Here is a 27,908-nt window from a genome sequence, read left to right on the forward strand (position 1 = left end):
GCTGCACACCCACGGAAAGAAGAGCCGCGCTGCTATGCTGCACTCATTCATAAAAGTGGCCCCCGGAGTTGTAGCGGGCCGCGCCTTTTACCATAATCATTTCATCGGCCCCAGGCAATTCGCAACTGCGGGCGTGTCGCTTTTATTGGCCTTTGGTGTGTGATAATTTCTTTCGGTGAATTTGCCATAGTCGACGATGGTGCCATTCCCGTGGCAAGGTTCTTGTCTCTCTCTTTTTTTCTTTCTTCCTTGTTTTTTTTTTTGCATTTCTTTATTTTCATTTATCTTACATCGAAATCCACCCCAGCCGCTGCCTAATTTCCTGTCTCAGGGTATATATGGGAGGGGGGGGGATTCAAAATTCGAAGTACAACGTTCTTCGGGTGATTTTTTCGACGATAATATTAATGTTAACGTAGTTCAGGGAATAAAAGAAAATGTGAAAACAAAGATTTGAAAAATGGAAGTGAGGTTAGGCCATCGAATCGAGTCGATTGACTAGGATGGCTTATCGTCGCCATCCGTGAATGGGAAATGAGCCGTAATTTACGAGAATTGGATAACCGTGCGATATGCCTTGCGCATAAAAGAGAAACAGAGCGACACGATAACAGAATACCTACAAGTTCTGAGAACGTTGTCAGCAACTGCGTGCTTGTTCGTAATTTGTTTATTTACACGATGTTTTGACTAGACTAAACTCGAGCAGACTAGAAGTAGACCTGATTACAAATTCACGAATCTTCTAAAAACTTCAGCCTTTGATTAATTACGTGAATTTATACTAGTTCTTTTTTTTAAATTAACTTCTTTCTTTTTTCACTTCAAATAAAAACGATTTTCAAACCACATTGTGCCTGTCTTTAGTCAGTATAAAAAAAAGGAGGTCATTCAAACAATTTAGCCATTTTTTTAAACATTTCCTGCTCTATTAGCTAGCTAATCGACACGATGCAAAATCCGTTCCTTAGAAGCTTAGAGGATATATTGACGATTCTAAAAAGTCTTGGTTTTTATATTTCGGATATTCCGTTCGATTACAAACGTGGTTACCTTTTTTTTGCCAATCATTTTCCGCAGAACTCTACTTGAACGAACGTACAGGAGTAAATTTTTAAGCCAGCTGAATAGTTTGCTTTTTTCGTTTTTCTTGTTTCAAATTGAAAATTTCTAGCTTTCAAATTCATATTGTTTTGTTTTGTTCTCTTCCATACATTATTCCAGCCACGATGTAACGATAAAATGATCAAATTCAACTGCTTTTATCTGGAAAACCCCGTCAAAATGAACTTGATGACATACACTGCACGAAATCAACATTCCCAATTACAGAGGCCTTCTTGAGACAATGTCAAATAATATTGAAAATCGGTCGAAGGATCTGTGAAAAGAGAATTAAAAAAAATCCCACTGTGATACAAAAAAGGGGTACTAACTTTCAACGAGCAAGTCTCGCCAAAGTTGTGTAAAACTTTAGTCAAAGGTGCTTCGAAATCTCCGAACAATTTTAAGCTCCTAAGTGCGTCAAGAGGAGGCTCGGCACATGCCCCCGGATAACTTTGCGACGTCTGGACGAAGATCCCAAGGTGGCGATAACGCGCAAGCATCAGTTTCTCTCAACCTTATCCTGGGCTGAGTGAGTACAGCAAGCACCATCAGCGGCAGATGGTTTACCATCGAGTCAACGGAACGGAAGGTTGGTTGGTTCCATGGTCGGTCGAGAGGTAATCGTCACACCCCCGTTATACCAAGGCATCCGCATTCACCTCGCCTACATTAGCATAATCGAGGAATACTAGACGCACCTTGATCGCTTGGTGAATTACACACTCCTCCGCGTTGCGGGCAGACGACGAACGTGAACGTTCATTCATCCCGCGTACAAGCATTGACTGCCGGCATGCAACGTAGCTACGTGGCAGTGGTTTCGATTCATTACTTACGCATCGATCGGCGACTCCCGGACGGCAATTTCATTTTTAATTTAACGACGCCTCGTCACGATGCGTTCATTGCTTATGCTTCGACTTCGACGCGACGCACACTTTCCGCTTCTTGGTATAACGATGATTTCGCGCGATGACGTGGAAGAGGCAAGGTTAAGAACGAGATTTATGTGCGTGCATACCTACGCTTGTTCAAGTTGTAACAAAACTGGCTTACGTTAGTCATGCAAAGATTATATACTATAAGCTTCGTGCCTAAGAAGAACATGTACAACTAGTAACTATAAACGAGGCGTTATTCGCTTCGTGAAATCATCGTTACTGTCGCAACTCCTTAAGGTCAAGTCAGAACTGCCGACAACGACGTAAAATTGTGAACGTCTTGAGACGCGTCTTCTGTGTATAATTAAAATTTTTCAACGAGTCGTAATTTGTTTCGACAACTTCAACTGTCGTTGATTGAAAAATTATCGTTTTCCCTAATCTGCTGAAATAAGTGGGAAAAAAAAGAAAGAAGGGAAGAAAAAAAAAAAAAAAAAAAAAAACACCTCACGAGCGCCGAGACGGAAAAATATCCGCTGTCCCGCATGCCTTTTATAGATTTGCGAGAACGGTTACAGGAATAGAATGGAGTGCCGCTAGACGTGTGAATTATGGAGATGATAGGCAGGCTGCAGCCTTGGATCGGGTCGGTAAGTCAGTCAGTCCTCGTCGTCGTCTGGGATTTTATGCGGTCGCGGCATATTGTATGTCTGGTACGCAAATGATTATGGAAATAGAATGGATCTAATGTTGATTGAGGACATGTATAATCTGTTCATATAGAATGATTTTTTCCACTCTCCCAGCTAGTTGCGTTGGCATTACAATATCGTAACGTCGTTGCGTTTGTATGTTCAAAAAACCGACCGATATTTACCATTTGCCGCGCGTCGAAGAAGCGATAATTTACTTGCGTTTTGCGCGTAAAGAAATAAATCGAGATCCACAGCCCCACGGGATACTTAAATATGTAAGAATATAAGTGGTTAAAACGATCCTCGATTAATTGCGTAGGGTGTTATTATTCTCTTCGATATTTCATTTCAAGTGTTGCTGCGTCCTTTGAAAAAAACGAAGTATTAAACGATAAGAAAACGACGGAATCGGAATCGGTGATATCAAGTATACCGTAGTACAAGTGTATCTACTGTTTAAGGTCTAGACGTATTTTCTTTGTTTGTCGATCAAACCCGTAATTACGTTACAAAATAAAGACCAGCGATCGATCCTAAAATTATACGCCTACGTAGTGTAAGAAAAATGCTCTACAATTTAAAAAACGAGCAGCTGTTGTACAAATCCTAAAAATTATCAACGTTGTTCCAATACGAAAATATAATACGTACAGCAATTATACTGCAGAAAAGAAGAAGAAAGTGTTGAACAAAGTACACGATGACGATAATTTTTCTTTACGTGATTTTTTCCCATCTGTGGCAAATCGATCGTTTCAATTTACCTCGTTAACCAGCGATATGGAAAAAAAAAAGAAAAAAAATAAATAAATAACAAGAAACTGAATAATTCACCTCCTAGAAACGCGATCCCGTTCTTCCCACGCGCCCGTACGATCTACGAGCGTGATTGCACACGTACGCAATGCGCTTATTGTTAGCAAGGAGGTCGATTCTTGAACCCAAACTATGCGTAGTATTATAAACGTACGCTACAACTGAAATAGAACAAGGCTCACCGTCTGGCTATGTGACGTCTCTGTCCCGTGCAACATGCAAGTGTAACTCTACCCACGTGGTGCATAAACGGAATGAAAAATAAAAGAAAGAAGCTAAAAAATATCAAGATAGCATCAGTCGTTGCACTTGCGCAATTTTAGATCAACAAACTGTATCTATAGGTATATTATTACAAACGAATTCCGCGATAAGAACACTAAAACAGCTTACACTTATACTCATCGCCTACTCTATATATTATTTCCACCTGCCAAACTCGACCAAAGTTCAGCATAACCTATAAAGTATAACGGAATTTCACGATGGCCTGAAATAAGCTTTGAAAATTCTGTGCCAAGTAATCGCAAACTGACTGACCGAAGAGAGACGGCGGGTGGTTGGATTTTCGAGAAGCTTCGCGTGAGGGGATTACTTCGTATCCTGGAAGACGTGAGATTTGTAGGTACGCCAAGTGTGGTAATGGCGCGTCCCTTTTGGCCTTAGATGGAAATTGGGATCGACTGGAAAGGGTGGCAGAACGGATCGCACCGAAACTATCGGGCAGGGACCGAAACCGTCTGATCCGTCATCGAGACGTGCAACCTGATATTACCTGCCCCGAAATTTCATTGCTCCGAGTTCTGTGCGTGACGGTTGGAGGACGAGGAAACTTGTTCGAAAAGAGAGACGATTTTGACCTTCGATTTTTCTTTAAAACTTCCTCCAAATTAATCAAACCGTTCGGTAAAATCGATGAAACTGCTACTCCGACGTGAGAACGTGTGAAAATGCAGCTTGTAAATCAGGCAACAAAATCATTTCGACGAATCGACTTTTCCAAATAACATACAGAAAATAAAAATCGGTATTAATACTACAGTGCATAAATGATTCTGCTATCGAAAGCAGAAAGATGAAAAAAAAAAAAAACCGAATTATTATATAAAAGTTATATTACACACAGTCGGATCGAATTTCCATATCTTGTTATTAATTTCCCCTGTATAAATGAATATTGGCCGAAAGGAGGAGGAGGGAGGAGGACGAGGAGGAGGCTATTTTGCCGAAGCTGCGAAAAGGGGATAACAATTATATACGTAATGTGAGAATAATTGGCCTTTTCAAGCACGAAGAAGGCAATTAAGAATAAGAATAACAAGTAGAAATAGAAGCGGAATACAGACGGCGTAACTGGCGTCGTTGTCCGAATCTATGCGTAATAACATCTCCGCAATTCTGCTGCCACGACATTTCGCCATTATTCGCAACGAAACACGTATAAAGCCAGCGGCAAAAACGAAACGCTGACAAACGCGTAAGAAGCAACGATGTATGTGTATATACATATACGTACACATACATACATATATATATATATATATTAGGATTATGTAGGTACATTTAATACTCGCCACGTGTAATGACTCCTTATAAAATCAGGACGACAAATGGAATAGATTAAAAGTACCCCGTGACCAAATAACTCTTCCAATCATTATTATAGTAGTCGAAGAGCATATATATATATATACTCTTATGTGCCAGTATACCTTAAAATTGGCCAAATCACTCGAAAGTATCGCATCAAAATTCTTGGACCGTTGTCAAGAATTTTTCAATCATCATTACACAGCTAAGAAAAATCTTTTCATTTTAACGAAGCATAAAAATTCTTATCACTTCGATAGTCAAGAAAAAAATATATATATATGTATATATGTATATATAAATTGATCCGATGAGTTTTTTGTCTGCTGATTCGTCCAACTTTACTCGACAGACCGGAAGTGCCACGTGTTACGGTCAACCGAAAGCGTAGTAGGGCTGCTGAAAAAAGGCTATTGGGTACATTATATATATATATATATATATTAGATACAGACGCAAATGCGATCCGTGTCGGAAGGGGGGGGAGAGGGCGGTGGGTTTTTACTTGGCGAATCGAAGTGGTATATTCAGCGAAATAAAGGCAAAGGCGAGAGGATGCTTGGTGGGGGTTTCAGAAGCGCATGGCACGTGCGAATTTATCAGCCTTGTCCCAGTCTTCGGTTTGGCGCGACCTTCGAAATCGGTCGCGGCCTAATTCTGCACGGACAGTCAGGCAAAACCATGCGAGGAAACCTACAAGGGTACGTTCACACCGTATCGCCTCTTTGGCTTTACGTACGTGTGTGTGTGTGTGTGTTCTATACACACGTGGGTCTGTGTAGGTGCATACTTTACGTAAGGGATACGCCACCAACTCGCCGCGACGATGGATGCAGGGTTTACGATTTCATTGTCAGTATCGTGTTTCTCAATTTTAGAATATCGCAACCGCTAAACGTTGATTTGTAAAACAAAAAGGAGGAGGGAAAAAAAAAGTAACAAAAAGAGAGAGAGATAAAAGTGTTACACGGATCAGGTGTAATAAAATATGCCAACAATCGGTGTGCAAAAATTTCATTATAACAGCGAGAACAAATCCTCAGAAGAAAACGAATGCGAAAAGAACGGTAGGTACGTGTGCTTGCATCGTACGTCGGCAAATGATTTTATTACACGGTTGTACAACATTTCTTGTTTACTCGACAATCCCCCCATATTTACTGCACTTTGCCAAATTGTTGTATCTACAATCAACACCGTATACTTGCGTGTGTATGGTAAAACTTATATACAAGAAAGTTTATTTCAGGACCTATTGAATCGATTCGAATCCCGGTTTGTTCCAGGTCAAGAGACGGATTTGACCAACCGCTCCGCAAGTTTGAAAGTTCGTACGATAGAAATAGATTTATAAATCTGATCAACGTGATCCTCGTACGTTCATCGGATATTCTCAGCTAAGAGAAACGCATTATTAAATGCAACAGCGACGGTGTTATACAGATATTATTACCAACGTATCATTAAAGCAGAGAACGAGGAAACGATTTTGGTCGGCTTGAGTATTGATTTTGGCTTCTGAACGTGGAACAGGTCAATTAGTTGCACGGAACCCTGCGGGAAAAGGTGACTGGTCAAAGCCGGGCGTATCAAAACGCTATTAAAACGGAAAGTGGATGAGACCTGGTTGATCGGTGTGTCGCGGTTCAGCCTCACGGTTTGAATTTTTCATTTCGATCCGACAGCCACGATGACGGAAGGACGACGGACCGATCGCAGGCACGTATGTTCAGCGAGTGGCCCAGACAATGTATTTTGGCATACCGGAAACGGGATGAGAAAAAAGAGAGAGAGAGAAAAATTACAGGTCTTGCGTTTGACAATTGGAGGGAGGGAGTCAGGGAGGGAGGGATGTGCTACCAGGATGGAAGCCGTGTTTCAAGATGCATGCACACATATATGTATACATATATGTAATATGCAAACATTCCTACTCCGCGAATATACATATATAATATATATACATATATATATATATATAGTAGAGCTGCTGCGGTATGTGACGCGTATAATCTCGGGGTGGAAACGAGACGTGACGGTATAAACGCCCTCAGAGAGAATGTCTAAATACGAAAACGAGAGGAGAACAGCAGCAAAAGTAGATAAGGTAGGTTTACAGGCACTCTTGCCTTACTCGTGAATTTCAAGCTTTCCGAGGTAGTGTTTTTTCTACCATTGCGACGATCCCTTCTACATTCTATGTTACAGTGACTGAAGACTCGGGATAGATCATCGTTATCGTCGTCTTTATCGTTGTTACCACTTCGTTTCGCTTCATTCCGTTATCGCGAAAACTGGCGTTGCAACGTTGAGATCGAACTATGACGTACGGTAATGTTCGTTAACGGATTTCCAGTAGCTAACTGTGTTTTTGGAATGAGAACTAACAGTAAAACGAGTTTCTTTTCTATGGAAATACTTGTGTCTCTGCGATCAACGTGTCGCTTGTTTCACCTGTCACTTGAAATTTGCTAAGAATGAAAACTCGTTCGAGTTTCGAATTAAAAATAGACACAAATTTTTTAAAAAGTGAGCCACCGAAAACATATTAACGAACATTACTGTACGTACATTAATCAACCATGATCTTGTAACAGTTTTGTTAACTCTGCTTGTTTTCTACACCGGATGATTATATCATATATACGATGGTTGTCGAATATTATGTTAATATTGGCAAGAAATAAGGCGAATATTTTCCACGAGGTCTGCAAGGTGGTCGTCGGTTAATTAGATAAGATCCATCTTATTCGAAGCATGTTGTAGATGAATAGAATTTTCAAACGAATTCAAAACTCATCGTCGATCCTCTCGATTGAGATTCTGATTCAACCGATGTTTTTAAGTGGGATGTGAGTTTAAATATAAGAAGAAAGAGCTTTCTTGAATGGAATAATTGGCGTAATTATACATCACGGCGATGAATTGAAAGAGTTAAATATTCGCAGTGATGCGGTGATGTTTGCGAATATAATAAATAAAATTCGTACCGCGATGATCAAACGGGGTTTATTCGATATTAACGAGAGAGAGAGAGAGAGAGATGCGATGAATTCTTGTACGCAGGTTCGTGTAACTTCAGAATTTGCGAAACGGTGAGCTAATTAAGCGAAATTCAAACGAGCTCTTCTCTTCGCTAATTCCCCCTTATCGGATTTTCTCTCCATTCTCATTCCGGTGTATCTTCGCCTTCGCGAAATTTTCGAGTCGAAGATATAATTTTCTCAAGCTTATAATATTATATTTCCGCGTGTCTTTTCCGTTTCGAAAATAAATCTTCTACTCTCGTATCTCAAAATTTCATCCAAATGTCAAATTGCGCCACAAAACCGGCACAACATTCTCCCATACAGCGCTTTGTCCACCGTGTTTCGGTTTAACTGTCGTCGATGCCGAAAACTGCGACTCAACTTACACTGTAAATTATACATACCCACACTTTTATCACATATACCTACGCGGTACATCTCTGACCACTAATCCTACACATTGTACATGCGTACAAACATATTTTTTCGTTTTTTGTTCCTTGAAATTTTTTTGCGATTAGTTCTGCAACCGCCGTAGCAGCTGCAGGCTAGCTGTTATATACGTTGTACAAAATTCGCCTAACAAAAAAAGTTGTGCAAATCCCCCCCCCCCGAACTATATACGTATACCTATAATTGCCAGGTGTTTGGAGACCTTGCGTTAGATTGCACATTGCGCCATTCACCGTGCGGCGCATGTCTCTCAAACTCAAGATCAAAACAACTACATGTGGGTATATAATTCGAATAGTAGGTTGAACGCGAGTGTGTGTAAAATCAACCGCACACGTGATACTTCGTTTCATGATTGAGTAAATCGAGTAATTGAATTTTCAATTAATATCGCTTGGGTACCTACTTTGTATGCTTTTCTTTTTTTTTTTCTTTTTTTTTCTCTTCTTTGCCGTCCTCCTTTTTGTCTTTACTTGGCGATAACGGAGAAAGCTGCTGCTTCGTGTATCGTATGCACGAGCGATTAATTACACGGATAAAAAAAAATATCCGTGCAAGTATCTTACGTAATAAGTTTACACCAAAGATAATTCGCGTGAATCATAATTATACATGACGTACGATACGAAATTGAATTCAGATTTTTAACAGCGGCAGCGGCATTTAATTGCACGAATGAATTACAATGAAAGGAAACATCGGTGTATAATATAATTGATATACTATCGATAATAATAATTAGCATAAAAATTAATAATAATTCAACCAAGAAGAAACTAATTCGGCATGAATACTTGAGTGGTATCACAGGTATAAACACACAGGTGCGTATCTCTCAACGTTACCCGATCGACTAGTTAATTAACCAATAAATTAATATCCTCAATTAATTTACCACTGAACGCTTTTACCAAAAAACGAAAACGACCGGACTAGAGATATAATGTGACGTAATAATCCAAAGTTTGTATTATGTTCGTAAAGTGTTTTTAAAAACAAGTTGATCTTTGCGTCAAGTATTCCTATGCAAATAGTTAATATAACGATATGATCTCGGGGAGGGAAGCAAATAAATCCTTTCCGCAAGTGCATTGCAGACATGAAGAGAACAACGCAAAAGAAATCTTTCAAGGTATCCGTATACAAGAATTCTCACTGCAAATGCATACGGAGAGAGACGTCGCCTGTTTTGCCTCTGTCCTTTCCCAAGAGGAAAAATATTCAAGTGTCGTGCAGTGGCGAAAATGCTACGTACACGATAGGATGGTCGCTCGGAGGTTGAAGGTGTCGCTTGAATAGATACGTATACTCGCGACGATTTCATTAACGTTTCCAGTGTAACAACACGGCGCAAAGGAGCATCAACTATCGTAAAATCTGTGTGTGTTTGTGTGTGTGTGTGTGTGTGGTGTAGTATAATAAGTAGTCAGTGTCGGATGGTTCGCGTAGTACTCTAGCTTCTGTTACGACAATTACGTACTACGGTTGGTTGCTATGACTTGAATTTATGCAACAGTGTTTGTAGCGAGGTGTAGAAACGACGCTCGAAAAAGGAACAACCTTTTTTTACGCCATTTATTTCACCCGCCCTGGGATATTTGTTTCCAATATCAATTTTCAGGAGGAAATTTGTCTTTGTTTGTTTATTTTTATTTATTTATTTTTTTCATTTTTGTTTTTTTTTTTTATTTTTTCCAATCTCTCTTCGCAGATGCAAGAACGCGGAAAGTTTCCGAGATAAAGAGGCGATGCAAGCCGGCAGCTGTGATATCTATTGTTCGAGGGTAGAGGGTATAATCTTGAACCAGACTCGAGCAAACTCTCAACTTTTCCCTACAAAACTTTACACGCGGTTGAACGTCAAAGTTACGCGGTATAATCATGCTTACGTTCTTGGCTATCTTCGATCTACGATCTACACACTGTAACGACGTTGTAAACCGACGTTAATTGCAATTAATTGTAACATCCAATTAGCCCTCGCTGTTCCTCCCGGGGTTTCAAGCCTATAGTCGTCCGGTGAATAAATACAGTGGTACTCAAACCCCGTGGCTCGTTTTCTCTCTCTTACGACGTCTTTCGCGTGCGTGCAAAGCGGAAGAAAAACAACAACAGCAACAACAAAAAATATCACCGATTGCTCGAATTTTCTCCTCAATTTTCGGTGAAAGATACGGAGAGAGAAGAAGGAGAGAAAGCGGGATACGTAAGAAAAGCAGAGAAAAAACAAAGAAGCAGCAACCGTGATTTTGACTACACGAAACGTTACGCAAGAGGGAAGGAAGGAAAGAAAAGCACGGCATTTGTATTATTACACATACACGTTGGATCAGTGAAACGCGTCGTTACGGAAAGGGTATACTAATTGAAACGAGTCCGAGGATCCTTTTATACGCGAGTGTGTATACACAGGTATGTACATAGTCGTCTACGACGGGAGAAAATAAGCCGACAAAGTGTATTATTGCCTCGCGAGGTGAAAGAAAAAGAATTAAAGCTCGGGCGCGAACTTTCCAACTAAAATAGCCCGACGCGTTGGCTAATTACAGAGCAGGGGGACCCGCGTCTGTCCGTCAATTCCTCAGGATCTGCCCACGTGTCAGTCGGACGGACGTCTGTAACGCCTCTCTCTCACTCTCTGTCTCTCTCCAAGTGGAATATGACCTACAACTCGTTGTGCGTTTTATTATAAAATTGCGCCCACGTGTCGCGTTCCTGCCCGATTGACACGAGCTTAGAAATAAGGAACTTTGAGAATCATCGGTCGAGGAAAAAGGAAAAAGAATAATTATTCTTGGCAAAAAAAAAAAAAAAAAGTATGTACGTACATAGATATATATATATATATGTGCGCGCGTGTGTGTGAATATTTTTAGCAAGCAGCGTAGCCGCTAATCTAACTTTTTGTCATATACATACACGCTGCGTGTATATTAGAGTATACGTATAGGTATAATTTAATTCGTGAATGTAATAGGAAGAAAAGGACGTTTTAGGCGAGGCGATTTTTATTCATTTTATTAAACAACGACGAGAAACGACCTTGTCGTGCATTAGCATAAATTCGCAATAAACTCGACCGCCTAATTATACCGCGAGATCGATAATTCGCACGTCGCTGCCCCTCCGTATTTCGTCACACTGCTATATAACAAGCTTATAAATAATCCCACTCCATCGTTATACCTGGTGAACTATTTGCACTGTGATCGGGATTGAAATTTAGAATGGGGAAAAAAGACGGAAAGTGTCCGGATGACGATGCCCGACGATTTCCGCCGCAACGTCGCTCAGCGATAACCGGAAGTTATGTTCAATGACGAGGAAAGATTTTTTAAAAATAAAAACAAAACGAAAATAAAGCAAGACGAATATATATCCGTAAGTGGAAAAGTCTTCGAACCAGGCAACTGCGACGGATGCGGTTAGTAATTTAAAAAACATTATAGCAATTTCATTATCAAGCCTGCAAAGGCAGACACGTATTTATTATATACCTTGCATGTGATGCCTGATAACTCGAGCTTCTCCTCACCGCAAACGGCAGTCAACTTGTCCGTTCTCTTGCCATGCTACACGCGCAGGTATTGTCTGATTAAACGCGTTTTTTTTTTTTTGGTAACTCTTTAATCCCTGGTTCTAAAAGTACCAAAAAAATCTAGCAATTAGTTTTAGTCAGATCCGAGAAATTCACAATATGTGCAGTTGGTTTATATTTTTGGAAAATAAAAGAGTCAATAATGTGGTCAAAACATATAAATAACCGTTAGACTTACCTTACGTAAAAATAAAATTGTTCGTAAAGAGCTCTATTAATATGTTATTAATTTCGGCAGAAAGCTAATTACGTATAATAATAAGACTGATTAAAAATTCTCACGATTCAAACGTTTATACAGTATACAAATCCTGTATGTATCTCTGCATTCCACAGCCTCGGAATTAGCGAGCTTATTTCAGACGATAACGGAAGAACGATCGAATGAAATAAAGAAATAAAGATAAATAAGGGAATCGAACAATCGGTGTGAATTTGCTTCACGACGCGACGGCCGCGGCCGATCGGTAAACGATGTTACATGCAAATTATTTTTCTTTGTTAAGCCAACCGACGAAAAACGTGACTTGGCCAACTTTTCTTTGTTCCCATGCCGCGGATACTGCTGCATAATTGCATAGGGCTGACCGAGAATATATATATATATACACATAAAAGGAATTTGAATTTACGATCGCGTTCGAATTGCCCGTACCTTTCGTTCAAAAAACTTATTCGACTTATTGTTAGTTTAAAAAAAAACCATTATGCAACCTCTCAAATATATTTAACCACAAGAAAATTGAGCGTACAATTTATGAAAAAATCACTTCGCTTATTTTCGATACCAACATTCGCACTGCACAAAATCATTGACACAAGTCGAGGTTATAAACTACGCAGGGGGGGGAAAATATGTAAGAGTATGAAAAAAAGAGGAGATAAATTGGGACGGGTAATCAGAGATTTCTTTTTGTGCTACATTCTTCTCCGACACTCGGGGTAGTAAATCGCTTTTATCACCAGTACAGTAATTCTCGAGACACAAGCCGGGTGGATATTGCAAAGAATTAGCCGAGATTATATACCTAGCCTTAATAACTTATAGAAACCGTTAAACGCGGAGCAACCAGAATTTATTAAAATCCCAAAACGCGGGATTCCGCCTTCTTTTCTTAACCTGCCATGGAAAACAATCGCATTTACAGCGAATATTCGTTGTCGAATGTAAGCAAAGATTCGCTCGCCGAGCTCTCGCCAGATAATAAAATCATTTAACAAAAAAACTACAATTATTGTATCCGGATTAAGACATTATACCCAATGATAAGCGTATAAACCAATCTAGGAATGTTCGGAGTGAAAAATAGAAGCTTGGAAATTTTTTTGGAAATTGTCAGACCGTTTAAACATTATTTTAATTTATCAACAAAATTAAAAGCACTGAACAAAAAAAAAAAAAAAAAAAAAAAAAAAAAAAACAACAACAACAAAGAATCGGCCAATAATGGGATCGATTTTGTATAAGGTTTGAAAAAGAAAATACAGTTTTTTGACAATATTGCGCGAATTTCAAAAAAAGATCCTTTGCAAAATCACTCTCAAATATTCACAACTAATTAACCAATGGAATAAAGAGTCTGAAAAAATTCATAGTACTGTTTCAGATTTTGGGAGAGTTGCAGAAAAATTTTTAAACAAAATCCAAGATGGCGAGGGTCAGACGTTGGTTGGTTTCGCACGGAATTATCCCACATGCATATAAGTATATTGTATTTTGTGGATCCAAGAGTAGCATCGAGGTATCAAGCGACTTTTGACTGCTTAAAAATAACTCGAAAGATACAGATAACGTCCGCCGAGCGGTTCTTATCGAATCCCCGCTCCGTCGTACGGTCAAAACTTACTTTACACGTTGCTGCAACCGCTCGGTGTCGAGTACGACGAAGGTAAAAATTGTCGTACACCTACAAAACTCAGCGTCTATCCGTCATTCGATATTGCGATAAATGTATCAATTTGAAAAAAAAAACCTTGCAGGGTAATTTCGATGAAAGAGACAATTTTTTACAAGACACCATTATCATTTTTCTCACCTTCTTCTCAATTTCCGAATTACCACGTTATTGCAACAGAGTCAAATGCACTTCGGTGAGAGGTTCGTCGCGTTCGTTGGTTTTTATTATTTCTTTTTCCTTGTTCTTCGTTGTTGTTTTTTTTTTTTTTTCTTTTTTCTTTTTTCACAACAGTGCCCAGCCGACGTACTCGAGGTGAACACGAACTACACGAGTATCAATTTACACGCTGGCAGTAAGCCATACGAGTACTCACCAACCTGCAACCGGTTACGTACGATCATATTCGAATATTACCTGAAACTGAGAAAGCCAATCGGATGCATGGATGCGGATTTGATCTGTCGCCTTGATTGAAAGAATTTTTTCTTTTTCTTTTACGTTCAACTCCCCTCTCTCCGGTTTTTTTCATCATTCTTTTTTATTCAGGATGCAGCAAATGTAGAATACATTTCACGGAATATTGTCGTTCGAATCCAACGCCAATCTCGTCATAGATAAAAAAAAAAAAACCTTATCTATGCCTCCTTCGTCTCTCTTTTCTGTAGCTCAAAGCTCGTACATAGTTTGCATGGAAATGGCGACGATCGATTACAACTTGTACGATTTATAAAAAAGAAAAGAATATGTGGAGAAAAGAGTGTAGTAGAAATAGGGTGGGAGGGGGGGCTGAAATTTAAAGTTGAGCGTAGGAGTTTGTACAAGGTGTGCTGTTAAAGCCAAATTCTTCGCATATGTAATTTCGAATGGTGGGAATGCAAAAAAAAAAATAAATAAATAAAAAAAAAAAAAGAAAACGAAAGAAATATAAAAAAACTGATCCACATTCACAAACGGTTTATCGATATCATTATTCAAGTTCCAATTCAAAGAACAGTTACGTAAATAGGTACGTTTAATTTAATCGTTGAAATTGCCGAATCACACAACTGTTACAATTTTCCACACAATTCACAAACGTTTTTTGCATTGTTAAATTTTTATGTACGAAATTAAACGTACGAAAAACATGGATTGACTGAATATATAATAGATTCTATATTTTAAGAGCCGCAATAATATGATAACAAATTTGTAAAAATATCCGATAGTAAAAATATGGAAACACGTAATTGGGAAGAAAAAGTATATATATACGCAGCAGCATCCAACAGCAGCCGACCAGACATATTGTATCGCCGCAAGTTATTTAGCGCATCGAAGCGAAGTGCATCGGCGTGCCAGCGACACCGAAGTTAAATTCCCACAATTCGGCGAACGAACAACGTCCGCTCTCAGCGCGAAGAAAACTCGGTCAACAATTCGTACGGGCTTGCAATTAATTTAACCGGTTTACACGTTGCCGGCAAACGAGGCTTCGGAGACAAAAGGAAAAAACGCAAAAAAGAAAAAAAAGAAAAAACGTAATATAAATAAAAAAAACGGACGGGTTTTCAACAACTTGTATATATATATTCAGGTATCTGACCAAAAGTTTTGTACGGTCCGGTAAGGTAAGGAGGTAAGGATAAAATGCAGTTTGCCGATCGACGACAAGAGAATATGAATGCAATAATAATATAGAAATTATATACGCTCTGAATTGCATTTTGATCGACGCATATTTACGACGTATAACAAAGCATCTGCGCCACCGACTTGCAACAGTTATCAGTTATTTTGAACGAAGCACGATGCGAAACAGTTTCAGTTTCTCACCGCAGGCGCATTGCGGGAGGTAAACAAAGTCAGCAATCCGTGATCGTGACGTTAACTGAGCTTTCAAATTAGTCGGACCGCTAACTAGTTTCCCAATTAATTAACATCAGTTTACGCGAGGATTTCTATCGTTGTTTCAGCAGCCCGAATGGGATTTGCACCCGCTAAGCTTTGCGGAAAAGTATACCTAACCCTTAGATTCCGCTATATGACACGTAAATAGAAATCTTGAATTATACGAACAAACAACAATTGAGACAAAATTTTGTACACCCCAATCACGAGACAATAAGGATTTAAAATCGCGTAATAATATTCGAGCGAAACAATTTGATCATTAAACCACTTTTAAAAATTTATTCGGGCGCCAATTTTCATGTTATTACATAGCTGCACGTTCAGGTTGAAGAAACGTGCATGTATTATATGCAGTGTTCAAGATCGTTGGACGGTAAGAGTTTAGTTGAGGAAGGCCGGTGCATTTTTAACGTCACAGTAGATACGCTATGCAAAACAAATACGACACGATTTCATAAGTTTATATACAACGCACGCAATTAACCGGTACGATAATTGTTTCTTTTCGTATATTTTTTATTTTTTCATTATTATTCGCGGACGGTTTCGTTCGTGGAACGGATATGCAGCGGCATTGAGACGTATCGTGAGAAATATTAATAATATTTCACACACTAGCGCCACAGAGAGATCGTTACGTAACCGCTACGTGTCGATGCAATTGTACTTAATCATTCGTTCCTTTTTTCCTTCGTCATTTATTACCTACACATTTTTTCCACTTTGATTCGATGAAAAAAAAAGTATGCAAAACGAAACGCGGAAATACTGCTAAACATGATTCGACATATTACATACACATATTTTTATTCGAGAAATGCGCAAGTCACGTGATGACGTTATGTTGATTTACGTTGCTATATTTTTCACGCATTAACCCCCAAAAAGATATATAATTATAATAATAATTATATTCCCTCTACGCGACGATAATCGTTTTTATTACACTTTTATATCTCGACTCGGACTGAATCAGTAATTGCGAAAAGTTGAAGTTCTCGTAAATCGAGATTTTAAACCGAGCAGGTATACTTATATTAAGGATAGTCTGACAAACTGTTTTAATAATTATTTTACATAAAATCGTCTTATACAACTTACGCTATGAAATGAATTTCATTGCGAAATATAAATCGATTATTGAGAATACAGCAACGGGCGCATTTCAAAATTCCGATACGATTACAAGAAACAATATTTCACCGACCAAATTACACCTAACAAGTTGAAAAGCTTCCGAGAGAAAGAGTAATTTCGAAAAAATTCGGCAATATTGGAAAAATATAAGCGTACAAAAAAAAAAAAAACCATCGTTTCTCTTATTATTACATTACAATATACGAAAGGTGTTGTCCGGAAAATTTCGATCGTCGCATGTCAGCTGCGGTTAGCCGCTCAAACGGCATCAATAAAATCAACTATGTATGCGCGTACATAAACACACATACACATACGCACAAAACCGCGCCAGCTGTTCCTTTTCCCTGATTTCCCCACTTCGTTTTCATTACTTCCACCTCCCTTATCCCCCCCAACGGAACTGGTTTCCGCCTACGTTTTCGATTCTATGACGCGTTGTCTTCGCGGTCGCGATTCGCCGCGCGTGTCAAGGTAGCCCAACAAACCAATAAACCAACCAACGTCAATAACGCACCACCCATCATAATGAAATGGAATAAAACGCAACAGGAAACGTTCTCTCGAGCAAATTGAATTATTGTTATAAAAGAAAAATAAGAAAATAAATAAAATAAAAGAATTTCACATCAAATTTCTCGCGTCTTTTCGTGCAGTTCGTGGCATACCTTTCGTTGTGGTCAAGTTAGCGTGTAAGGATAGTATTCGATGAGTGTACGCCAAAGTGTAAAATACATGAACCATAATGCATCGCGTCCCGTCGTTCGCTTTGGAAGCGACTCGTGCACGAACTAAGGAAGGAAGGAAGGAAGGAAGGAAGGAAGAAAGAAACGAACGGATGGATGGACACGCCGCTGTTAGCCGGTTCACGCTCCAGTTAAGGACCGTTAAACGAGAAAGGTTGTAGAGATCAGGTGCCCCGCATTACGGCGAACGTTTCTTCGAAATGGAATCTCTATTTCATTATCTTTTCATTCCTAACCCTCCGGTATCAATTAGACACAATATCACCGCGCCATAGATTATCGGTAAATTGTAATGCAAAATCATGAAAAACGAGGTCTGATTAGAAGCAAAAAAGATAAAGAAGAAAATAAAGAAATTCGTATTGACGCACAGTGCGAATGAGTTTGTGACGATGTATATATTTTGATAGACGAAAGTAAGAACCGAAGTTCGGACGGATCAGCGGATCAGCGGATCAGCAGATCGGCAAATTGGTAGGCCTACGACTTTAGAAGGAGAGAGTTGCGTATGGAGGTGTCAGGAAATCATAAAGTGTGTGAAATTAACTCAAATCCTGATCAGGTAACAAATTCAATAAATAACGACGAACTGAAACAATAAAGAAAGTCACACCATTCTAAAATTATAAATACGACTCATCAAACACTCTCCCTTCAAATTCTTCGAATAATTGTTCCGCTCGATTTTATCTATATACACTTTTACCGTCCGTTTTTGTGTTATTGTTACTATTTTGTTTTATTCTTACTCGACTATTGTCTCTTATATCTTTTAACTTATGCACCTGTGCCGTCCACTTATATTTTTTAAACTATCAAACCAAGTTTGTTGTGTTGCGACGTGCAGGGACAATAAATTGGGTATTCTGTGCTATTAAGTTATAATTGACTTTTTAAACCAAAATGACCCAAATAAATGCATAATTTTCTCTTTGATCGTCAACAACTATTTCTCGTAATTGTCTATTTGTTTCCCTTTCTTTTACATTTGACTTATAATCAATAAGTCAAAATTCATAACAAGTTGGTGAAAAAAAATATGACAAAGACCCGGATGAGCGTAAGTTCCGAGTCACGTAACGTCTCTCTTCCTCTCAATTTCCAAATAAATTCTCGACTGGCTCGTTATGATTGGTAATTTATCCCCATCGGGGAAAACGCGTAACCGGCCAACTCGCCTTGTGACACAAGCCACCGCGATTGTCTCCAAGATAACAGTTGTAAGGGTCGAATGTAATGGTTGGATCCTCGAAAGAGTAATCTTCCATTCAATCCAAACTTCCGGTGTCGTTTCACCGGAATTTAAGAAGGGGGCTTGCTCAAGCCTGCAATATACGTTATTATTATACTCAGACAATCCCTCCACAGGCGTATTATATAGACGATCCCCCATGTTTGCAGTAAACCCTCTTACGCGTCCGATACATGTAATCGTGTTTCTCGAGTGGTTGCTTACGATACACGCACTTACGCACAGCGTTTACTTTATACACCTGTAATAGGTACAGTCATATATTTACGTCACACAATACAGAGCTTGGAGGCTTTTACCTTGAGGTCGATGATTACAGGGGTTGAAAGAAACGCCGACTTCCGATTATCAACGTTCGTTATAAAGCGAGCGGCATGACTTACCTGAAAGAAAACAAAAAAACGAACGTATAATATTTTATGAAAATACTGTAGTGCGCGTATAAATGCAAGTTTTTTTTTTTTTTTTTTTAAATCTTTTTTTCTTTTTTCAACGAGTAATGACTGCTGCGCAATCATCAATGATTATATCGGCACTGCAGCAGAAACTGTTTTGGCAATCTGATTACAGTGTAATATGTTAATAAAAACGCCCACCGCAATTACAGACGGATCAAGATGACGATGACGATGCTCCTTCGCATAATTATTAATTTGAATAAAGTTGAAACCGAGCTGCGGATACGGAGGAGTCCAAGCTTCCGGTACGTTATTCAATTTCACGACGATAAAAGATACCTACGCCAAAGCGCACCTAACCAAAGACGAATAATTTTACGTCTGTAATGCACGGTTGGATATTGTCGCGACAGGTATTAAATATACATGTGTATATAAAAAATTAACGGTTGTAGAAATAAAAATCTGAAGAAATTCAGGAGTGCTTTTTTGTGACCGGAGAATCGTATGAAAATTCCTGAAGCAAATCAGGAATGGTGAGGGAAAATCATTGGTCGAGTAGACGTGGAATGCCTCATACATAGCATATATACATATATAGATAAAAATAGGAATGTAACTGATGCTATTGTGACTATCAATTCCGGAGGTGAATGAAATAAAATATGACAGATATTCCCAGCGGAGTGATTTCGACTCCTTCCGGCACGCGAGGTGATTTATCGTTCCGTTTGAGTATCGTTCACGAATTAAAATCGCGTTATTTCACTACCCTCAACACTTTAAAGTACATTATCGCGTGCGCTTGTAACGCCGAAAACGTTTTGACATATCGATACCCGAAAATAATTGGTCGGGAGTATCTAAATATTACTTAATAGGAATGACGCCGATGCAAAGTCGGAATGCAATCGGTAAGAAAAACAAACTGTTCAATTCACGCGCTGCAGCCACGATTAGCGAGGTGATTATCCGTGGTGGTTAAGCAAAGAAACAACAAACAGCTGAATAAACGACAATTAAGACGTCAACTTCAGAGACCGGGAGAAGCTGCAGCGTTGAATACTCTCACAATTAAAGAGCCTGAAACAAGAACCGAAAGAGAGGAAGAGACGAAGAGAGGGGGGAGGAGAGGGAGAGACAGAGAGAGAGAGAGAGAGAGAGAGAATCACGCAACACGTAGTCAAGCCAGCGCAGGTAAATGCGTCATTCCTAACGAAGCCAGGATAGACAGTCTCTTTGCCTTTAAAGCGGATATGATTCAGCGGGATTCCAACGTGTGTCCATAATAATATAATCTAACACTGCGCGGTGTTGTCGTCGTGTTGCTAGCTATTTGTAAGTATAGTTACCACGAGCAATGCCTGGATGTTACACAGGTATAATATCGGCCAGTCCATGTGTGGGGTACGGCTGTAGGAGTAATCAAGTGTGCGATCCTTGTACCATAACGTAGTAAGTTGGACGCGAAGGTGCCTCCGATCCGCGTTGACAATGTTGTTGTGTACGTCGGGTATGGTTACACGTTACACACCGTCTACCCTCGCGGATCCAAGCCCTGCCACGCATTTGCAAAATCAGCAGCCAGTCGCTCAGTGCGAACCGTGAACGGAGGAATACATCGTTTGTAGGTCTTTGGGTGAATGTACCCACGCGCGAGGCCGTCGTCGGCAACGAGAGCACCTACATAGTATAGGTATACACACCTTCGTACGGCGGAAAAGCTTCGCTTTAAATAAACCTCTCTGTGCCAAATTTTTACAACCTACCCCCTTCCCTCTCCCTTTCCACTAGGGATCGTCGTGAATGGTCCCACCACCAGTGTCTCTGCACTCTGCGGTCTATCCTCGGGGTGTTTTTCCAGCATGTCTGTCGCTGCATTCGTCCACATTTTTTCATCCCTCTACCCCCCTCTTCTTATTGTTAGTAGGTAGACAGGTAAAGAACGGTCCCCGACGCACTTTACGTGTCATATTCTACCGACAACGTTCCAACGAAGGAGAGATGACGTGAAACGCGGTTGATTGTCGCTGTACGCCGAAGAAGGCGGTCGATCGGTTGACTCTCCGCGGATCGACGACTGCGACGAACGCCCGAAGCGATCCGATCGACGTAAGGCCCAAGGGCCGGTTTCTTTATATATGGTGGTCTTCTCGCCGAGGCGACGTCGTCTTGATCGTCTATGCGCCACTTTCACTCGAACCTTAAATACGACTCGCTCAATGGCTGACTGACTGACTGACTGACTGATTGACTTTACCTTACGATCAAGATCGGGCCGCAAGACCTCTTTTCCCAAGGTGTAATTAAACGGTTTGACGATTTGATTCGGCTGAAAACAGGATTTCCAACGTGTCTGAAATTTCAATCGATCAAGTTCGAGACAGTAAACGAAACTTGATCGTCAACTATTGAAAAGCACGATACGGCGATGAACTTGAGGCTGAATACTCCATGATTTTTATCGAAAGTTTTACACTTCAACTGGTAATGAAAGAGTATAGTTCCAAGTTCATACATTCGTACTGTCGCAAGAAACAAAAATGACCAATTCACTTGCTCGTCGGTAAGTAGAACGTGAATCAGTGACGTAAGTATGCAGGCATAAATTTCACCCTTAAGTTATTAAAAAGCATATCGATACTTGTATTGAAAATTTATTGCACGTTAAGCGCGGAAATACTTCGGACGAAAACCAGATTGCCGAGATAATTCCTCTCCTCCTCCCTCTGTGAAAACTGGCCGGTCGTTTAAATCCCGAAAACTCAGCGAGGGGGTTAAATTTTCCCGTAAAACAACGCCGCGGATTTTCGAAACCCCTGCATGTACGTCAAACCTTTTGTAATCCGACGAGAAACAAAACTCCCGCGTTTTAAATAGACACAATTACTAACCTATGTAGATGATACGTGTATCTATCTTCAATTTATTTTTAAGAAGTTTTCGACGTTTCACATATTTCGAACGAAAAGCACGAGCTACGATTATGAGAATCGACGATGACTGTACATACGACCGACGTTAATCGACCTCTTGTTTCATCTGTCGCTACTTGCTGTTGCTGTTGTTCTTTCGTTTCGTGCTATCCATTTTTCGCCTACAAGCCCACGACATAGAAGACGCGTCGTCATAAAACGGCATTCGAACGGACCGAAGGGTTTCACCCCTGCAGACCGAACAAAACTGAAACCCTCGACGTAGTCGCGAGGCGAGGGGTTGTTAAATTACGAACCAGCAACCGACAATTAATATCGCCATTATTATCACGATGCTTGTTATTTTTCTCATTCTAGTTGTTATTCTTATTGCTATCGTCGTCGTCATCATCATCATCATCGACATCGTCGTTGAGGGAACGATCGCCTCGAGATCTTCCACCGTCCTCGTAGTCGGTACACGTGTCCTCCCTCCTCCTCCTCCTCCTCCGCCACCACCACCACTACTATTACTATTACTGCACTAGTATTATATTTGTACACGTATACGTATAGGTATAAAACCCGCGAGCTATTTGTAAACAGCGATGTTTGTAAACAACTGGTTCTTTGCGAGGGTCGACTATAATACACAATAACCCTCGGCTCCAGAAATCGTCGTATATAAAACAAGGTAGGTGGCCACCAGCTGGGAAAATTGAAAATTCCGAAACAATTTCAGCTTTTGATATAAAAAGCACCATTCTTCAAACAAAAATTTTCTTTTTCATTCTACTCAATATCAATCTTTTGCCAATCTTTAGGTCAGTGCAAATGTGGAGAGAGAAATAAAGAGAGAGAGAGAGAGAAAGAGAGAGAGAGAGATGTTGAAAGAGAAACGGGGGACAAGTTGCTTTCTTCTACATGAAAAATAAAATGAAATAAAATAAAACACAAAAATATTCTTCCACGCGAGATCGTTCGGAAATCATTCGGGTGTTGTACACATATACCAGATTCTTCTGTATATCACCGGCCGCCGCAGTTGCTTCGCGATGATGACGAAAGATTCTCATTCATTGATGTTTCATTTTTTTTTCTCTCTTTCTTTCTCTTCTTTAATTAACACTCAAACAGCTTCTTTTTTTTTCATACACAAGCACACGTGTGTATAATTTTATCTGCTCACTTGGAGAGCGTCAAGTAAAAATTCATCCATTAACGCGAATCTTCGCGTTGAATGAAGAGAGTAGAAATTAGGAAGAAAAAAAAAAAAAAGAACTTGATTTAAAATGCTAATAACGCCAAGAATCGAACGAAAATTTGGAAATGTTATTCCGCGTGCCAGATTGCAAGAATTATACGCGATACGTGTTGCACGTCTACATTCTGTCTACAATATGGACACCGTATTGTTGGCGAAATGTTAACACCTATAAGCGACGAAGACGCGAAATTTTCTAAATCTACGAAAAGAAATAAAGCAAGAAAAACACCGTTCAACGTTTTCAAACTATCTTCTTCCCGTTTCTCCGAGTTTCTTTTTTTTTTTTTTTTTTTTTTTTTTTTATCACAGTTTCGACGATTCGTCGAGTTATCACTTTTCGTACCTCGCTCTAAAAATTGGGTTGCAATTGACTGACGCGTCGAATTTTTCCACGGAATTCTAGCAATCCTCGTCTCTCTCTCTCTCTCTCTCTCTCTCTCTCTCTCTCTCTCTCTCTCTCTCTATCTCTCTCTCTCTCTCTCTCTCTCTCTCTCTCTCTCTCTCTCTCTCTCACTTCGTTTCTTCGCGATCGCCTTATTTTTGATCGTCTCTCTTATTGTTTCCCCCATCCTTCTCTCTAGCGCGCGTTCCTCGTCTTCCGGGACTGCGGCGCCTCGGGCGAATCGAGGCCAGTTTTATCCCCGATCTTTTTTTTTTCCCTTTCTTTTTTTCTTCTTTCTCTCGATCCTGCAGCAGAGCAGCAACATCGGCGGCATTCCCGCGCGCTCAGATCCGACCGAACATTGACCGCGGGACACTTGCGTAATGCGAAAGTCAGACAGACACAGACGGTAAACGCTAAGGAACGAAAGAGGCAGACACACCGGAGGCACGCGCTTTATCCACAGCCGAAACTCTGATCCAGCGTGCGTGTAACGACGATGTTCTCCAAACGCTCAGAAACTGCGCTCGCAGTCTGCTTGTATCTACTTCTCCGCAATCTGTCCGAAAGCTGTAGAACATTAGTTAAAACCAAGAAAAAGTAAATCAAACTCAAACCATCGAGATGATCCTGCGTAGGATGCACGTATTTCTTTTCTTTTCTTTCTTTTTTTACGCAAAAATTAATCGACTTTCTTTCGATCTTACAACGAGAGACACGATTATCTGTCCGATATGAAAATTAAGAATAATAATAACAACAATCGTGACATCGATCGTTGGATCGTGATTTTTTTTTTCTCTCTCTGTTCCGCGTAACACAATCGTTGATAGACGATGACGCTATGCCGATAACCAACCGCGAATTGAGGAATAGATCGCGGTTTCTCGTATGTATTATAGATGCGGCTTGAGCCAGACGCGACTATTATACATCGATCGAGGCTGATAAGTGCCGCCGCCTAGGATTTCGAATTCTCCCACGATACTATATTTATATACATATCTGTACATGTATACCTATACAAGGTATAATGGACGAGGAAAAAAGGAAGTAACAAGAAGCAAGGGGGAAAAAAAAAAATCCGTTGACCTTAGCCTAAAATCGGCACGTGTAGACTAATCCTTTGTTTGTGGTTCGCTTGGTTCTGCGCACATCTCTTCCTCTCTCTCTCTATCTCTCTTTCTAACTCCATCTCCCTCTATACAGCATATTACACCTAGACGTCCCAACTAGCCGCCGTCAGTTCGCAAATTTAATCGCACGTATCGTATACTGTGTGTATAACATACCTTGCGATATAACAGTAAAAAAAAATGAATAATAGCGGATAAGAATACTTAGGAATACAGAGAAAAAAAAAAGAAACAAACACCGTTTGAAAGAAGAAAGAAAGAAAATAAATTGGCACCGCATTGACGATTGGAGGAAAAATTTGAGAAGCGGGAGAAGGAAGGAGGAAAGGGGAAGAGGACGAAACGAAAGGACCTCATCGGCTCGCATAAAAGTCTACCGCTCCGAAAATTATTTCGACGAAAGTCAAATCGAGGCTGCGAGTGCAGTGAGAGGAAGAGGAGGAGGAGGAGGAGGAGGAGGGCGGATCGAATCAAGACGCGACAACGACTGCATCGTAAAAATTTAACAAAGGTATATACGCGTCGTGCTTTCCGTTCATCGTTTTACAGTGCAAGCCGCGGGAGGAACCAGAATTCCTCGACCTGGTTCACCGAGCGTGGACAACGCGGAGTACGTACACGTTGTACGTAAGCCCTGCATATACAAACACATGCATACGTTGTTACATAGATATAGGCGGCGACGTCTCGCGTGTACAAAAATCGTCCTCGGGTAGGAAAGCTGGACTTGCGTAAGCCGGGCAACGGCAGCAGCGGCATCGAGTAACGTTATATTGCAGAGAACCCTGCCCGCCTTCCTTTCACGTTCGACTTTCAGCGCGAAATGAGAGACCTCCCCCCGCATGCGGCAGCTTCCCATCTCGCGATTCGATTCGAAGGAATATAGAAAATGAAAGAATTTGGAAAAAGGAAAAACAAAAAAAAAATATTATACTATCCCCGTTACGCTCGTAAATGATACTTTTGTTAATTATAATTCGAGGAGATGATTTTTAGCAAACGTTCGACGAGAGAGACACAACGCGACAACAACGCGTCTCTCACGATCTGCGTTTCGCAGACGATGTCAAGGAGGGGACACGCGGATTAGATCGTACGTTTGATAAAAAAAAAAACAAAAAAAAAAACTGAAGTATCCCCCAATTTAATTGAACTACATTAATAATAATAATTTGCCATCGTATAAAAAACCGTGCAAATCAGCGTGAAACAAGATCGCGAAAAAACCATCATTTTTCAATAAAACAATTAGGTATGCGATGACGCAGTTGTTAGATTTGACTATACTTCCAAAGAAATTAGGAATCCAATTATAGACAAGCTTTTATGAAAAATTTCCACTCTAATTACTCGATCTATATAATATATGTATATACACATATAATAAAATTCCATCGTCGACAAAAATAATCGTTGTATAGCCTGAGAACGACGGACGGACGGACGGACGGACGGGAAGGATAACAGATGAACGGCGTACGAATGATTAGAAAAAGTGATAACTTGTTAATTTCGACCCAACTGTATAATCGTCGATCGTTGATGGGGATTAATGAATTGAAATGAATTAGTGAAAGCCAGCTGAATTACCCTAGGTTCGTTCGTATCGCTCACTCTTTTTTTCCTCCATCAATCTAAAAATGTAATTTACACCCCGCAGTGGTTTGTGCACTGTATAATCATAGTCTAACATTTGCATACGTATACAAGTGATAACAACAATTAATTACGTTTCTTTTCCCTTCTTTGTTTTTTTTTCCCCTTCCAAGACCGCCGGACCATCAATTAAACTAGGTAGGTATCTATCTATCCATCTATCTATCCCGTTATCTATCTGTCCATCTGTAGAAATGTTTAATCGCTGTATAATATTATTCAAATTAGTTAAGAACACGAGATATTTTGGTAATTTAGACAGGTATTACAAAAGTATTAGTGACCAAAGGCAAACAAGACTAAGGTTTCTTTTTTCTCTCTCTCTCTCTCTTTACAGGTGTACAAGTAGATTTAGACATTGATAATCGACCGTTAAATTTTCGGTATATACACGAAGGTATAATACCTACGACAGATGTACCGACGCCGCGCGTTATAATCCAAAAGACGAGATTCGGCATCGCGAGTCGAGTTTCCATTCACGGGGTGCGAAATACCGGCAATGACGAAATGTTTGTCAATTAATTGTCACGTATCGATATTATCCCAGAGTTTGATAAATATATGCACATATATAATAACGGTGTCATTGGCCACGCTGAAACGTGGCTGGTTTACGTAATATGGCCGAAAGACGGCGATACCTGAGTATTTGTGAGTTGCGGCACATACCTACATTCTCTGTGTGATAATTATAGAAGAAGAAGAGGGAAAGAAAAAAAACACAAGAAGAAATAAAGAAGACGAAGGCAAAGAATCTTACTCGCTGCCACGGTAGTCTTTCTCTACCGACCTGGCGGAATGTCACTTATTTTGAATATCTATAATCAAAAAGTTCATCTTATATTCATTTGTTAGATATTTTTATTCGGCATTGCAACGCATGATTGCACTTACCGTGATATTTTCACACGAGTGATGTACAGGCTTGCGATTAGATAATAATAATAATAATAATAATAATAATCGATACAATTAAAATTCAATACATCGGGTAAAGACTGAACATAGCATAGTTTTAAATCGCAATAGCCAAAATGATGTATATGCAAAAACACA

At 39.9% G+C, this 27,908-nt stretch overlaps 1 protein-coding gene across 3 annotated transcripts in view; it reads right to left on the reverse strand.

Moving 5' to 3' along the window:
- Positions 1 to 27,908, reverse strand: part of crp (cropped) — a 165,072-nt gene that overhangs the window by 90,893 nt on the left and 46,271 nt on the right. The window contains exon 3 of one of the 3 annotated variants that reach the window (XM_069134539.1): positions 19,395 to 19,478. The exons of the other annotated variants lie outside the window; for them this stretch is intronic. Within the exon in view, the coding sequence (XP_068990640.1) occupies positions 19,395 to 19,478 (84 nt within the window). The remainder of the gene's footprint in view (positions 1 to 19,394; positions 19,479 to 27,908) is intronic. 3 annotated transcript variants of the gene reach the window in all.

This window comes from Neodiprion pinetum, chromosome 3, assembly GCF_021155775.2.
Source record: "Neodiprion pinetum isolate iyNeoPine1 chromosome 3, iyNeoPine1.2, whole genome shotgun sequence".
Taxonomy (NCBI): domain Eukaryota; kingdom Metazoa; phylum Arthropoda; class Insecta; order Hymenoptera; family Diprionidae; genus Neodiprion; species Neodiprion pinetum.